Source organism: Vidua macroura, chromosome 1, assembly GCF_024509145.1.
Source record: "Vidua macroura isolate BioBank_ID:100142 chromosome 1, ASM2450914v1, whole genome shotgun sequence".
Taxonomy (NCBI): Eukaryota; Metazoa; Chordata; class Aves; order Passeriformes; family Viduidae; genus Vidua; species Vidua macroura.
In genome coordinates, this window is record NC_071571.1 from 115,114,024 (window position 1) to 115,131,339 (window position 17,316).

The window sequence follows — 17,316 nt, forward strand, 5'->3', positions numbered from 1 at the left end:
AAGCACTCTCTGATTTAACATTCTTTTTTATTCAAAGGAAAAACATGGGAATTAAACTGTTAAGAAGTATTACATAGAGACTTTGTTGCTATAATGCTGGAGGACTGAGCAGAATTCCTTTGACGTTTTACCATCTACCATTCTACTTTTGTCCTTGTCTGCTCATGGTTTATGACACAATCATTAATTATATCCTCAGAATAAATCCGGGATACACAGTGTTGGTAGCTGATGGACCTTTGCTTTTCTTCTTGCAGGAATTGGGAAGTAGGTAGTAATTGAAGGAGGAAATTGTTGCAATAGAGCATTGTTGTGGTCCTATTCATGGAATTGTTGGTCTAGGGAGATTAATTCTCTCCCTCTGCTGTGGTCTGTTCATGGAGCATGTGTTCATGTGGGTGCTGCAAAGAAAAAATTGGACAAGTAAATAGATCAGGTGGTGACACGTGAAATTATATGGGTAAAATGCAGTAGGAATTAACAGTTACTAAATGAAAACTATTGTGAGTATTGAGACAGGCATACACTAGGAAAGATAGTGCCTGATTATGCTGCTAACTAAAGAGTGTCAAAAGATTCTCTGTGTTAAATGTGGCTGGCCTTTGCCACGTATTTCAGAGGAGTTCAAAGGCTCTGATCTCAAAATGAGTTAGCTCTCACACCAGAAGGAAACTAGCACTAGTGTTCTGTGTGGGCATGTTAAAACCTGTGCAGGCTGTTTAGTATTTTTGCTAAATTATTGCCATTATCCAAATTGAATTCCTTAAAGATAGCTTGTTTAGTAACAAGCACAAAAACCCATGTAAACAAATGAGAGATAATCAGGGGAAAAAAAAAAAAAAAGGATGAATGGAAAAATTGTAATACTGATCAGCCACGTAGCATAATTGCAGATATTTTCAGTGCTCTTTAAAGGAAGGTGTTTGGCCATCAGAAGAGTGAGATCTGGAAGCAACTTCCTTCAGAGAATTACAGCCAAGCTTCATAATGTGTTTCAAATAGAAACTGACAATTGAATGATGATAATGTTGATGTTGCTTCGAACCCAGTGGTTCAGAAACTCTTTTCTGCTTGCAAGACAGAGAAGCACATGGAAACCTACCCTTGGAAGAAGAGCTTGTGTGCCAGAAAATGAGGTTTTCTCTTCCCGTTTCATTCTCTCTGTACCTCATCTGGTCCAACAAAATATTGTTAGTGTATGTTGGCATAAATTTTGCCTTTCCCATGTTAATACTGAAGATTATGATTGTATGTTTTATATTACTTGTGAATTTTATGGAGTTCCTACATCTGCATTTTAAGGAACACAATTTTATATTTGTAGATATTTTAATTTAGATCATAAAATAGTCTTTAGTTTCATCATATTTTAATTCAAATTTAGTTTTACTTGAAATAGCCATTCATGTTAAATAAATGATTTATTGAATTTAAGTCTTAGTTGTTCCATCCTAAATTTATATCCTTTAAAGAATTTCCATATGGAATACAGAGAGGTTACTTATCCCTGGAAACATTCAAAATCAGGCTGGACATGGCTCTGGGCAACCTGATGTAACTGAGGATGTCCATGATCATGGCAAGGACTAGATGGTCTTTAAAGGTGTCTTCCAAACCAAACCATCCTATGATTCTGTCCTGTAGCATGAATTGCTAAAATAATAAAACAATGCAGTTTTCTGAGTTTTGAGGTCCTAGAAAACTGAAATTATGGTGCTAGGTTTTAGTCTATTTAGTTAACCAGTGCATTCAAAATGTTAATGGCTCCCATTGCATTTTATAGTTTTGATCTCACCACTCATGGTGACACTAATCTTGGATTTACATTATTTATTTTTCAGTTTTTGATGATTTCAAATGATGCTGCAGGACCAAGATATGCTACTGGGCATTTAGAACTAACTTCTCTTTGCATTCCCCACAAATGAGAGCCTGGGACACAATAATAAATGTAACTACCATAAAAACCATAAAAGCAACTTTATATTTTATTTTATTGAACAGGATTTTTAAAGTTTTATACCCTGTCCTTGACAGAGATGCCTTTGGACTCCACAGGCAGCTAGATGTTATTGTAACTATATAATAGTGCTTGTCATATGAAAAGTTGTCATCTTTTATTGTCAGTGACTGTCTACAAAGTGCATGTGACAACTGGAGACCTGTGGAACGCTGGAACTGAGGCTGATGTCTATATTTCTGTCTATGGAGAAAGAGGTGATACAGGATCAAGACAGCTGCTCAGGTCACAGAAACCCAAGAAATTTTTAAAAGGACAAGTAAGTGAAAGGGCATTTTTTGATATGTTTGTCTGGCTTTTCTCTCTCGGGTGGGTGGTGATTCCAAGAAAGGTGCAGTAAGAAAAGAGATGATTACTACATTCCAATGGCTCCCCAAAATTCCCTAATTAAGTTCCAAATACTTTCTAAAATTATACCAGTGCTTTTGGAAGTGAGAATTTTCACTTATAAAATAGGTAAGCTGTGTGCTTTTGGTTTTCATTCCTCTAAAAATTTGATTTAATAAGCAAAGAGGAAATGAAATTTCATTTTATAGCTGCATTTCTAATGCTGAAATCTGTTGTAAGTTGTAATTGTTTAGCCATTGATGCTTTCAACAGGTTTCTCTTTCCTGACTTATCCCATTCATTTGAATGGCACTACTCCCATTAGCAAAGTGATCGGGCTTGCTTCTACTTCTGTTTCAGGAAACCTGACCTTCCTGTTTTGCTCTCACTTTATCATCAGCTAATATTTCAAATTATGATCTTGACAAAAGTTATATTGACAAAGTTATAAGGGTTATATAAGAAAAAGTTATATGAGGTTTTGGGTCTTCAGAATTTTGTGGCTGAAGAATGCTCTGCATTTCAGATTTTTCTGAAATTTTTTTGGTTGATTACAGACTGACATCTTTGCTGTTGAAGCTGTACACCTTGGATGTTTGTACAAGATTGTTATAGGACACAATGGGCTTGGATCAGGTCAGAAATCTCACCTTTGCTCTACTCTTAACCATTATGTTAAGGACAGTATCTCATAGTAATTTTTTACTAATCCCTGTTAAAAACTATGAAGAGGGGGAATGTTTTCATGTTAAGACATTGATTTTGTCTTGTTTAAAAGTTAAAATGAGCTATTATAATTTTAGATGGATTAGCATTATTAGTTGCACTGTAAAGATGCAATTGAAGATTTTTGTAACACTATCTTGTCATTAAACTTCCAATTAATGGTGAAACTTAAAATGCTTGCAGTCACAAGTCCTATTTGTCAAACTCTTGAGCCTAAATACTAAACACAGCAACTTATTTTGAGCCATCATAAGCTGCTATCTAATTTTCTTGTTATTTTGATTGGCAAAACTAATAAGACTCATATGATGGTAATGCTAAAGGAGGAAGGGATGAAGCCAGGGGGAGACCCAGCAGCTTGCAGGCCCATAAGGAAGCTCTAGAGTACTTAGAGCAGGAACTATCCTCCCTCCAGCCATGAGGGTAGCTGTGACTCTTTAAATCTGCCAGTGGAGCTGCAGATTTTGCAGTTCCAGTAGAAGAGAGAAAATTGTAGGAAGTCTGACATAATTAAATGCATCAATTTTTCTCTCATGAGCAATGTTTTGTCTTTTACTTTATTTCTTCTAAGGAAATGGATGGTTTCTGGACAAAGTTGTAATCAAGGATCCTATAACAGATCTGGATTATACTTTTCTTTGTCACAGGTTGGTTATGTTTGATTTGGGTTAGATTTTTAATAAATTTGTAACTACTCTTAGTTTTTCTACTGAAATATCCTGTAAGGGGAAATATGTGTTTCCTAAGAAGTGAGTTGAGATGGTCTGATTCTTTTTGCAGCTCTAAGAGTTGTATCTGGTCAAACATCTGGTCTTTGAACTAAGGAAAAAGCAATAAAAAGTCCTCTGTGAGAACTTTCCATTCTTACACCTTTTGAGCTATTCAGGATAGGCTTTTGTTACATATTTTCCACATCTAACACCTTGTATCTGGCACCAGTGGGTTCATCCATTCTTCCATGTCATGCAATGCAAGGCTTTTCAGAAGAGTGGCTTGGTGTCGCTCAAGCAAACTGTTCCTGATTTACTGAAGTTAGTATGGAGATTAGCTTGGGGTTCAGTGAGCTCAGGATCAGACTTTAAGATCCTGTGAAATGACAATCACAAATGCAGCTGCCTGACCACATCCCCTTTACTCATTTGCTTTGCAGCCTGTCACTGAGCTGCAACGTAATTTGAAGCAATCCTAACTTCTCTGCCTTTTCCCCTGCAGAGGCTGCTGCTCTGATTCTTCTGTTCTGTAACTCATTTACAGTTTTATCTATGCCTGATTAATTCTCAACACCTTGCGGAAAAATCTTAATCGATAAATATCAGTGCAAATATTAGGAATGGTAAAGTCCAGTCACGTAAGAGCCTAGCTGCAGCTTGCCAGTGGCACCCCAATTCTATTTCCTCCTCTCACTTCTCTGAGTGAATAAATAACTGCCTGAGACAGCCCAGAGTGAGCGATGTGCACACTGAAACTGATTTATGTGTGAGTAAGGGCTTTCTGCCTATCAGATACAGCACCTCATCCTTGCCTGACCTAATTTTGAGTCTGTATTCTAGATGAGATGAACTGCTATGAAGAGATCTATAATGCTGGCTTCATACATAATTTAGGGAGAGTTCAAATCCATTTCAGGCAGAAAAATACAGGATATGTGCTAGTTATTGTTAGAGCTTGATGCTGTGCTTGCTGTCTTGCTCTGAGTGTGTGAATGCCTTTGACTCAAAAGGAGTTAGACTTAACTTGCATAAGTAGCTGTGCACAAAGGCATTGTGAAAGTATAGTTCAGACATGGTGAAAGTGTTGCCACTGTTGGGTTTGCCTCCTCACACAGGGATTTTCAGGACATGGAACTATTTGCATCTTGCTGTAGCCTTCTTGCAGACAGGAAGAGCAAACATCATGACCAGTGCACAATTCATTATTGATCTGGGATGATTATGAGTTCTCTGGCATGTAACAATTCAGTTAGGCCCTTTTACCTCAGTCCAGGAAAGCATTTATTTATGTTTCACCAAGAAAAAGAAAGAAAAATAATTTTTTACCAATGTTAATCTCTTTTTACTAAAGCTGGATTTTTGTATTGCTGTTTGTCAGCCTTGAGACTTTAATGCATAGGACAGCAAGTATTGTATACAAGTGTCATGCATACTTTGGAAGTTGCCAATAAGGGTTATTACTGAAAGAGGTTCTGGTTCTTAGGTGGCTGGATCAGGGACAGGATGATGGCAATATTTCTAGAGAACTGCCTGTGACAGATGCCAGCATGTTTCCAGGAAGTAAGTGAAAATTGGTGGGGAAGAAAACTCTCTCAAAGGTAATGAAGAATCTCTGTAAATTAATTACACTGTTTTTGTCCACACAGGACAAGAGCTGGAACTCAAGAGAGAAAAAACTGTAAGAGTATAACCCTTTGTTTTAATTTAAACCACTGAAATTATGCTTTGAGTGAAATCAGGTCAGTTGAATGCTTTGTATGACAAATTCCTGTGTATCATCTTCTCATAATTCTTCTCTGTTGTTTACAAAACTAGTGGGCTGCAGAAAAATGGAAATTTCGGAAAGGCATTACACTTCAATTTTACAACAGGGTCAGCCATGGATTCATTTGCCTCTACCCAGATAGCAGAGTTGATGCTCTTGGTGACAAGAAAAACAAATACGGTAAAGTATTTCCCATGTGGATGTATGCATAAGAGATACAAGAAAGAAAGACTGTAATATTGAGATTCCTAAAATGGATAGGAGTAGCTAATCATGCTAAACATTTTCCTTACTTAAAATATACATTTGTTAATGACTAAAAGGACTCAGAAAATATATGCTTAATTTACACACACACAAAAATTCTCATATGGTGTCTTGTTGCTGGCTTTCCTTTACCAAATAGAAAAACTTCCTGTAGTCTGCAGTTTGGTGCTCCCACAGAACTCACATGGCAAGGACAGCTAGAGTCTTTTGAAACTAGATCCATCTAAGATAACAAGTTCAAATTTAGGTAGAGTTCATTAATAATAACTATATATATGTGTGTGTGTGTGTACATATATATATATAATATATATGTGTGTGTATGCATAAATTAATTATATTCCATTTTTATAATTGATTTTAATAGCTGTCTACCAGTTCCACCCTTTATAAACTTTCCTCCTACTGCATTACTAACACTTTAATACATATCATATTAGGTACATGTATTTTATTCCCTTGGAAGTGATGGAACTGTTCAGTCTTTCTGACATCTCACCAGGGACTTTACACAGGGACCTTACACAGACCTTTTTTTAAGTGATAGAATCTTTCAGGTCACGCCAAAGAGTGCATCAGGACACCACAGGATTCCTCCAGAGATAGCTGCATCTTACAAAACTGCAACATAATGGATTGGTAGAACAGTTGCTTAAAAAATTACTGTTGTCCCTGGGAACAATAAAAAATGACAAGAATTTACCTTTCATCAGTATTTAGTAGCTATAAGAGTTAATTGTTTGGAAAATTGGCCAGATTTAAAATTTGAGAAGCCATGAGTTAAGCTGCAGGATTTGCTTTACAAATTCTAATATGGATATAGAGAAAATGAAGTCTCTTTTTCTTACCTGAGAGCTTTATGTTCCCTACATCATCTGTTATTTATCATCTAAATTCATTGCTAGAGCCCAGTTCATTATGCTGGAGTTCTCAGCTCCTTTTTATGGATTTTTTTTTAAACATATGTGCTGATAAAAAGAAATTTGTTCCTTATCATTACCTCTCAGGGCTTTTCTCCTCAAGGCAGCAAAATAGACAGTAGTCCCTAGATGCCCTTTCCTGAACAAATGAGAGAATTTATTGATCAGAGAGGTCAAACTGTTGAGTTAAACACTTAATTAATTCTTTTTCCTTGAAAATGATAAACCATTGTTTGTAATTAAATGCAAATATGCAAATATGAATTAATAGACTTTCATATTTCTAGTTTTTTTTTTTCCATTTAACTCTTAGGTCTTTTTGATGTAAATGTCAAAAGGAGAAATATATGTATATTCAGCAGTCATCAAATGCCATCTCTTGCTCTTGCTCTTGTCAGTGGCCGTGTAGCTGGAAAGGTAGGAAATGCTGTTACTGATTCCTGCTTCATAAAGACATGCCATTGTCTGATTAAAAAAAAAAAAAAAAGGTTTAAAAATCTGTCTAATAAATAATTGTACTTCCAAGGAGTGAAGAACTGCAGAACTGAACCCAGGAAATTGCTGATAAATAGGTGAATTTAGAGATAGGGCTTTGTTTTCTCACAGTTTACTTTTTATTTTTTGGTTAATTTCTTTTCTTTAATTCAGAAATACCAGGCCATTCCAAGATATCATTTATATTTTTTTGCCACATGCTGACAAGCTACCTGGAATGCCCTAATATCTCCTCTTTTCTGATAAGGAAAAATTCTCTGGCTTGATTTTAAATGCCCCTTTTTCCTTTGTGTTTTTTCTTTTTTTTTTTCAAGTAACATGCCAGTCATAGGACAGCTGGTATAATCCAGGGTTTGTTTTAATGCATTTTCATTTGTTCCAGCCCAGCTTGAAAGTCTTACCTTTCTTCCTCAGCACTTGCAGTATACATGTAGGTAAATGGAGTTGTAGAATTCAGTTCCTTCTGATCATAGAATCAGAGAATATCCTGAGTTGAAAGGGACCTGCAAGGATCATGGAAATCTGACTTCTGGCCCTTCACAGGACAGCACCAAGAGTCACACCATGTGCCTGAGAGAGTTGTCCAAACACTTCTTGAGCTCTGTCAGGCTTGGTGGTGTGACCACTCACCTGGAGCGCCTGTTCCAGTGCCCAGGCACTCTCTTTGTGAAGAACCTTTTCCTAATATCCAACTGTCATGACCTATCCCAGGAAATGGGAGTAATCCAGGTTCTTGTAAAGGGACTCCTTAGGGCTGATTAGAGTGAAATGGCACTGGATGATCAATGTCTATAAATATATGCCCAGAGTTTAACTGAGGAGTGTAGGTGGGAATGCCCAGGTACCTCCCGTCATTCAGGGGAGCTTTCAGTCCTCTGGTGAAAGGCCTCAGAAATAAGCTTGAGGGTGCTTTGAGAATCTTTGATGTCTTACAGTCTTACACCTGTAAGACATGATACATGTCTCTCAGGCACTGGAGGAACGAAAGGGCAACACAAAATTGCAATTTAGCTTATAATACATACTTAATTGTACTTTGAGGACATGCTTACCCATTTGTTTCACAACTACTTCTAAAATCCATACAATTTTCCCCTCACTTTTATAGATATATTTAATCTGATAGACAGTTCTTTTAGCTTTTTCTTCAGAAGATAGTGCCTTGAAAATGAAAAGTTTTCCTAGAAATATCGATTCTTTGTAGTCTTGAAAATTCTAAGATGATGTAAATCGGAAGTATTATCAATTATTAGAGGAATTCTTAGAATTTTACATTGATTAAAATTCTAGTTTTATTTAAATATGAGAATGATGATGGATTGATACAATATTTAAATATGTATTATTATGTATTGATAAATGTTTTGATAAAATATTAAATTAGATATTTTATACAATGGGATCGCAGAGTCTGCCAAGCTGAACAGGCAAACATGGAGTAAAGCGTGTTGCTTTACTCTTTCATGTAAAACTTCTGATTCTCTGAGTGTTTTCTGTGAAAACAGTATAAATGAATGAGGACATACACAAAGGCAAGAGAAGGTGAACATGGCGCATTTCCTGTCTATGTAAGCTTTATACTTTGCCATCTTTATAGGCTGTGATACACTCTCCAAGTGAGGCACCCAGGTATCCTTCATACTATTGCCAGATCTGTGTCATCTTACAATGAACTGTTTCTGTCAAATTCCACAGAGCCCACAATTTCACAATTGCAAATCTGAGAATGGAAAGATTTTTGTACTAGACTGCTAGTATTGTGGGAATTGGAACAACACAGAAACTCTGTTGTGATACTCTCTCTGTTGTTTGGATTTTGCCATATAGTTCATATAATTAATTATTCCTTCTTTGACTATGTTAGAGCAAAGACAAGGCCTGCTGTGAGCTCCGTGTTCACCTTCAACCAAACAGTCGTGCCATTCTTGAGTCAGCCAGCTACCCAGGTCACACTGTGGCTTTCAATCTCCAAGGCAAAGTAGCTGATGAAACAACGGGATATGCTGGGCTTTCTAAAGAATTTGTTGTGCATGTCAAGGTAAGGCGGGAAGAGAAAAATTAGGAAGATCCTTCTAAAATTTGGTGTTATAAAGCAGATTTTTTCTAACGGAGTTTCAGAGGTTTGCGAGGTAAAAGAGGGATCCTCTTCCACGAGGTGGAGCTCAACTACAGTTTAACAGGTAGGCGGCACTTGCGAAGGTTCCCTTTTACTGCTCCCCCGGGGCGAGCGGCGCCGATACAGCAGCTGGAACATGCAAATAGAGTGGGCAGTAACACAGGAAAAATGAGACCCTAAACTTCCGAGCAGACCTACAAAAAGTAGCACACGAGAGCTGCTGTTGAAAAGAGACAAGTTCCTTAATTTGCCACTTTCCTTGTTCTCTGGATGTTGTGCTCTGCTGACTGAGCAAGAAAAAGCAGGGATGCTGCAGAGCAGGGAAGGATTTCCACTGCTCTGGTTAGTGCCTGTGCACAAAGCAGCAAATATTCAAAGACTGGAGATATACTTGAATTACTCGAGACTGACTCTTTTATCTTTTATGCAAAGACATGCATGAATAAGTGCTTAAAACTAAATGGTAGGAGCAGTATCAGTATCTTGAATTACTTGAGACTGACTCTTTGAGTATACTTGAATTACTTGAGACCAACTCTTTTATCTTTTATGCAAGGACATGCATGAGTAAGTGCTTAAAACTAAATGGCAGGAGCAATATCAGTATCAAAATTTCATCTGGAGAAAAGCTGTGCTGTTCACAGAGGACTTTTTTTTTCTGATCTAAAGGGTGTGTTTCATCATGGTGCCATCATTCTGCTCAACACAAGTCTCTGCCAGGCTCTGTCCCTTAGACCTGATGGGAGCTGCAATGGAGCAGGTCAGCAGCAGCAGCAGGAATCCTACTGGAAGGTGCATAAAATCCGCTCTGGACTCTGCATGTTTGAAAGTGTGAAAAAACCAAGAATGTATCTGAAGATCAAAGATGACCAGTGTGATGGAACAGTAAGCAGTTATTGTTTGTATTTCCCTCTGCAGATAGTTTGAGTGAATTGTCAGTGATAGGAGAGCCTCTTTTTTTTATTTGCTTGGATAAAAATTACATAAAACTTTGCTCAGATTAAAAATATTTCAAATATTTTCCTTCATTTGCCAAAGCAAAAGCAGAAAAATATAGCAAGAGAAGGTGTTGTGTCAATTTGACAGTTGATGGAATCAGTAAAGATCTGATTATATTATTAAACTATTGAGAATGTGGATGTAGTTAAAACTTAGGTACTGCTAGATAGATGATGCAGATAAAACCCATTAAAGAATAACTAAGATGTGAGTGACTGTATACTTCACTGACTTTTAAAGTGTGATTCTGTTAATCTAAGTTAATAAATGTAAAAAATATTTTTGCATAATTTTTATTTGGGAGTTTAAGAAAACTGAATATGAAATTGAGCTGTGTAAGTACTCAGATATAAGGTGCATGAGAGTTTTTTCATTGCCTCCAGTACACTTTCAGAGATTAAAATATTTGATCCATATTTTGAATACAGGTTTTGTGAGTATCTTATTATTCAGCAGTGCTCCCACCAATGGATCAGTATGTCCAGATAAAAAGTGACATTGGGTAAAGGTTTTGAAATTAAACTTGTAAATGCTATGAATTTGAGGAAAAAAATGAGTTACATCTATTTAATACATGTTATATTATACAGCATTAGCAAATCTGGGCTATCCATAAAATTTGTATAGAGATATCCTATGTGTTCTGATATAGATATTTTCACATTCCTTAATCCTCTGGAAACTGTTTAAGTGGGAAACTCCTTTGAATATATCCCAGTCCTTGCCTAAATCCTAATATAAATCAGAATGCTTTCACTCGGTCTTTCACTTACTTACCTTATGTGATTAGTCTTTCTGGTCATAAAGGAATAAACTGGGAATAGGTATGTCTCCGTGTGTGTAGTAATGTATCATGTTGTGAAGAATGTAAAGTTAATCTGAAATATTACTGGAAAGTAGTAATAATTAAGGCTATTAGAAAGTCTTCTAGCTACATTAATTCAGTTGTTGAATTCATGTTTCTGTTATCAATTTCTTAGGGCAAGGGTGATGAATACTGTCATTTTAAAATTGAGAAGAATTTGGAAACTGGATCTGTGAGTCTGGAATCAGCGCAAAATAAAGGGATATTTGTTGGTCTTCTGCCAGATGGCCAAACTAAACCAGTTGTTAACACTGGAGAGAGAAATATCTTTTTCTACCCACAGGTCATCAAATGTATGTGATTTCTCAGTAGCCTATGGTTTTATTTAGTAATTAGTGTTTCTAATGGACAAAATTCAAAGCAGAAGTGTAAAATGTACATTGACACAATTTTCCTTGTGTTTCAGTGCTTTAAAAGTGAAAATTTTATTGAATGCACACTTAATTTCTCCTACATATTCAGTTAACTTCATTCCTTTCTTTTAATAATAATAATAATAATAATAATAATAATAATAATAATAATAATAATAGTAGTAGTACTACAGTAGATTTCAATTCTTTTACTACAAAGCTTTTGAAAATGAGAATTGAAACAGGGGACAAGATAAAGACGGCATTGACTTCCTGGGTGTATTCCCCATTCTGGCACAGATTTTGGAAGCCTGGGAAATGTTGTCTTGCTGCCAACTCTACCACAGTTTTTCCTGATTTTATAGGGATATCAGTAAACTTTCAAGAAGGCCTACTTGGCAGTGTTCAGTTTCTTTTTTAGTGATGTGAAATACATGGTACTCCCCACCCAGAATATTCATTATGTTATTCCTCTGTCCCATAGTCAGATTTGAGAGCTATTGCAGTCAAGATGTTTCCTCAGTAGAGAGCTGACCTAGTCAACTAGCTGGGACTCAGAAATTTGGTCTCAGCGTACTCTGGATCACTGTCATTGGGTAGCCTGCTTGTCTTTTCCCCTTCAGGAGAATGAAGTTTTTAATTTGGTGAAAAACTAGCTACCAAAGATAGCCAGCTGACTTAGATTATAACTGCAGGAAACACTATTCTACAGGAAATGTATTCTTATCTGGCAGACTTGACAACAGACATCAGGAAATGAAACAACTCATGAAAAGGCTAAATGGATATCAGTTTGCAATTGAGAAGTTGCTCAGATTTTTTTCCAAACACAAGCAGAACATACTTATCTTAGCAAAAAGAGAGTCTCAAAACCTACAACCACTCTTACTAATTGTTCCATGTATACTGTGATTGAAGCATTATGAAAGTGACTGTAAGCAGAACCCTACTGTTCTATCCCTGTTTGCTGAAGGGTGATAGCAATATTTTAATCACTATGTCCTTGTAGAAATGAGAAAATTATTTTCCTTTATTAACTTTTGGAAGAGCAGTGTTTTCAATAGAAATTCTCAACAAGGCAGCGCTTACTGGTGTCATTAAATAAAGCTAAATGTTACTTTGTCACAGGCTTCAACCCTTCTGAATCTGTGTTGCTCACTAAAAGGAATGTAAAAAGGACCTAATATATTCTATGCAAGCAATAAATATTGTCGGTCTGACATGTTCATATTAGCAATATCAATTTACTTTTTATTATTCAAATGGCCTCTAGCAATTTTCATTTCAGCATTTCCACTCTTAAGAAAAAAACATTTTGGGGGTGGAGAAGCTTATTTTGTTACGTGTTAACAAGTCATTTTATTCCTACATCAATGTTAAATTTTTGCTTAGATTTTTAAAACATTGAATGGACTTTAATTGGTAAGTCAGTTCTGTTCCCAGTTTTTGTAGCATTCTGCTAACAATAGAGAAAGGATTTTGACGTCTATTGTGTGGAACAACTGTGAGATCTGTTGTTAGCTTCTGAGAAAGAAAAACAAATGGCTTCTAGCTAGTGACAGATTTTACATTTCATTGTTTTAGTTGGCCGGGAAAAGCCTATGGGAACATCTGCAGCACCCAAACAAGAGAAGAAAGACTTCAGAGAATCTCAAATCCAACAAGCAGAAACCCAGGAGCCAATACCTCAAAAGCTTTCAACTCCCCCACCCTCAAGTAAGCGACAGTTTACAAACCAGCTGTGGTACATGTTTTATGCTTGTCCTCTGTGCGTGTTTGCAGAGACTTACCTCAGGAAGGACAATGAATGGCTTTTCTAGATTATTGAATTATGCACACAAGCACATTACATCAAATACATTTCCAGTTGGTCTTTTTCTAAAAGGAGCATTGGAATGTGGTTTATTGATAAGGCAACAATCAGCAGGTTGCATAACTTGCTAAATAACTTCATTTAAAAAAATTAATTAGTAACCTATTGATTTAATATTTCTGTGGAAATTAAGAGGTTGATATGGTGCAGAACCCTATCTAAAGCTCACGGAAAGAATGGAATATTTATGCTCACACTCATGTTTTCTGCTTAGTGGTTCACTGGAGGAGAGAGGAAGGTTTTGATGCATTGCATGCTATATTTATACCCATGATTTTGCAGGTAGGAGTTAGATAAACAATGTTCTGGTCATGCTTCTGGAGTCATGGTCTAGCAGATGTGTTTTTCCAGAATAAAATGCTTTCTCTTTAGCTAAAGAAGTTGCATAAATGGTCTAAGACAAGAATTTTTGGAATATTCAGCATCCTAGTAACCAAACTAAGGAACTAAATAACTAAAAACAGGGACTGATACATCTCTTAAAGAGTGGGGATAATCATCTCTGCTTCCTGTATCTCTTATTTCAATGTACCCAGAGACCCTGACAGTCTGAATCATGTCCTATCACCAGAAAAAGCAGGTGGGGTAAATGGAAACTACAGAGCTGCAAACATCACATGGAGGCACATTCACATGGTGGAAACATATCTGTTGCTATGAAAGAGCTTTAAAGACAAGATTATATTGCAACTTCCAGTATGGGAGACATGCTCACTCAGTTACAGGTGTTCTAAAAGGCATTTATATAGCAAATAATTCAGATGGGTTGCTGATTTGGTTTTGAACTTGATGCTCAGAATGTTTCAAGATGTACGTGAAAAGTTTGATTATGTGAACAAGACATCACATCTAGCATCCTTGATCATAGGGTATAATGGGAGGTATCAAGCAGGATTTTAATTAAATTAAATTCAACCAAAGTATTCTGGTTATAGTGAATCACTATAAATACTTAATTCTTTTTGGAAATATTTTTTCCATTTTTAGCTCAAAATACCCAATTTCTAATCTGTCAGACTTCGTCTTGTATCATTGTGTCGCAAAGCCTTCCTGAAGTGTGGTGGGTTGTCAGCAGATATGCTGTGTCTGAAACCCATGACAACAATACACAAGCCATCAAACCTGTTTTCAAAGAAGCTGGATGTTTTTAGGATTGGATACAAAAGATCCTTTTATAGAAGCAATATCTGCCATGAAATTGGTTACATAGAGTCTATAGCACTTTGTAAGTAGTTCTTCTGGCATTCATAAGTATAGATTCTGCTCATGGAAAATGAATAGAAATATCAAAGTTACTCTGTCTTTCAAATAAAATGATCATTTTTTTAGCAAGACACTTTTCACTCAACATATGTCTTTTGACATGTACAGGTGAGTCTTGAGTTTTAAACTGATATTCATTAAATTCTTACTATCTATTTTTCACTCACAGTTAATATTTGGAAAAGGGTGATGCTTGTACTGAGTATACAGTGCAACAGTGGGCTTAGCAGCCAAACTCAGAGCAGATTAACTCTTAGGCTGACCAGACCCTCCTTTATATGTCTGTGTCTGCTAACTGGTAGATGAATTTTGATTTCTGTTTTCACAATAATAATTTATTTAGGATTCATTAAACTTAAAACCATGCTACAGCATTTGAGACTTCTCCCACTGCAGTGTGAGTTCAGTGTTCCTCAAGAAATTTCTTTCACTGTACAGAGATGATGTCAGGTCCCAGCTTCAACTTAATAGCTCAGATGTCATTATCTTCCGTGACACAAATGCAGTCTGTGACCCTGAGAACACCTCTGAGGTTTGGTATTAACAAAGTGTATCTCTGAGAAATACTCTCTATATCCTCCGCATTCTTTTCCTGTATGTCTGGCATTATTAGTTACTATTAATTTTTTAATATATTTGACTTAGAATGTACAAATAAAATCTGATCTCATTTCCACCTCAGTTAACATTGGAAATGATGATACACAAAGGTGTAATAAAAAATACATCCACTTTATTGCCCAAATTTCTGCTCCAGAGATTAGTTTTTCTGATGGTTCATTTTAAAAGTATATGGTTTTCTCAGACAAGATAATTTTCCTTTTGTGTTACATTTAGGATAAGTAAGTAAATAAAAAAAAAATATTTCTGTGAAGTTGTGGAAAGAGTTGTGACTTCAACATTCTCATGCAGGCCTAATAGAATTAATTTTTGTCACAATAGATTTACAGCATGGTGTCATGAAGTGTGTAAAATCCCATGAGTAATGCAGGGCAACCATCAAATCTTCTTTTCAGACTGGAATATTTTTAGCCTGTAGCAAATCAATGCTACTGATTTCCATTTGTAAGAAAAGCCAGTAATTTATGAGGCAAAAAGCATTCCAAGCCTGTGAATTGTTTGTGCATTATAATTGTTCCAAGAGGTGGTAGTTTGAGGTTGCAGTAACTGTTTTGGGTAGCAACTTCCCAAGTCTGGAGTTCTTGTCCTAAGCACATGAAGCAGCATGGGATTCTTTATGTTTCTTGAATACCTTTGCATTTTATAAACATTTTAATCTCTTTGCTGTAAGAAAGTCGTGGTTTTGGATAGCTGGAAGGAACTCTAGCTTTCAGAGTTACAGGTAAGAAATTAGATAACTACAGTTACAGAAAATTGTATAGTCAAGTTCTCAAAAATGTTTACCAAAGCAATTACTTTGCTATAGTTCTTTCAGTCACTGAAAGACAAGTGTAATTAAGTTATTATTCTGGTGAACTCTAGATGTTTGCCTCTTGCTTTATTATTGGAGTGTTGATTTTTCTTTTTCATGTCAGAATAACTTGCTCTCAGTCATGATGAAGAACACAATTAAACCAGCCAGTAATGCTTATTCTAAATCACTATAACCAATCCAAAGTCATATTACTACTCTTAGAGGCACTGTTGTAAAAGTCATGATACTACAGTTCTGAATTTCTTAAAAAATGATTAACCAAATATTATAATCTTTGTCAGTGCTAAATTTCCTGTTATTCCAGAAGTCAGTCCTTATTTATTGTAGAACTTTGTCTGGGTCCTAAGTCCTTTGCAATTCCTTGTGTTAATATTTCACATCAGTTAAGTTATTAATGCTAGTGGATCATAATTCAGTTTTGGGGCTTTAGTTATCATGTTGATTTAAATATAGGACAACCTGATGATCCAACTGACTGATTAATTCCTTTTGAGTACAACTTTTAATAAAAAAGGGCTGCTGGTGGTGAGTGATAGCTTTTTCATCAATTGTTTTTCTGTCTGGTTTCGGCTTGACTTTGTTTGGTTGGGTGTTTGGTTTTATTCCTTTGATGTAAGGGTGGTGTAATAAGTGAAGGGAAAACCTCCATCCAGAGAAACCAAGTACAGTATTTTAATCAAGCAAATAAAGAAGGAAAGGACTGTAATACCACTACATATCTTAGGCAGTGCAGCAGATACATCCACAGTGATGCATTGGGAATTCTTCAACAAATTAATATTGGTGGCATATTAAAAATTCTTTTTGCAGTCACATGGAAAGTGCTTATGTGACAATTTGGAGGACACAGTATACTGGCAATGTGCATGTTCATCTTTTCAAATTTGGGACGTTAACTGCCTCTTGTGTCAGAACAGATTATAAATTCCTGGCAGCAAGGATTCCCTCTTTTGGAGAGGGCTCCATGGTCACTGGAAAGTAGTGTTCCAGACATCTGATGTTTGTAAATTCCACTTTGATTAAATTACTCAAAACTAAATTCCTTTCCCCTAAGAGAGTCTGATTTTTCCATATCTCCTGTGCAGAGGTGTCATTTGCTGTCTCTGCATGTACGTTTGTTTCTCTTAAGGGTAGATGGAAGATCACTGGGTGTTGCTCTAAAGTGAAGCCTATATTTTACAA

The 17,316-nt window shown here is 36.1% G+C and overlaps 1 protein-coding gene across 1 annotated transcript in view; it reads left to right on the forward strand.

Moving 5' to 3' along the window:
• The first annotated feature begins 10,165 nt into the window (after nt 1-10,165).
• The window catches only part of LOC128814067 (lipoxygenase homology domain-containing protein 1-like), a 132,043-nt gene continuing 124,892 nt past the window's right edge, over nt 10,166-17,316 (forward strand). Inside the window, exons 1-3 of the mRNA XM_053989636.1 lie at nt 10,166-10,231; nt 11,326-11,503; nt 13,148-13,279. Of these exons, the coding sequence (XP_053845611.1) occupies nt 10,166-10,231; nt 11,326-11,503; nt 13,148-13,279 (376 nt within the window). The remainder of the gene's footprint in view (nt 10,232-11,325; nt 11,504-13,147; nt 13,280-17,316) is intronic.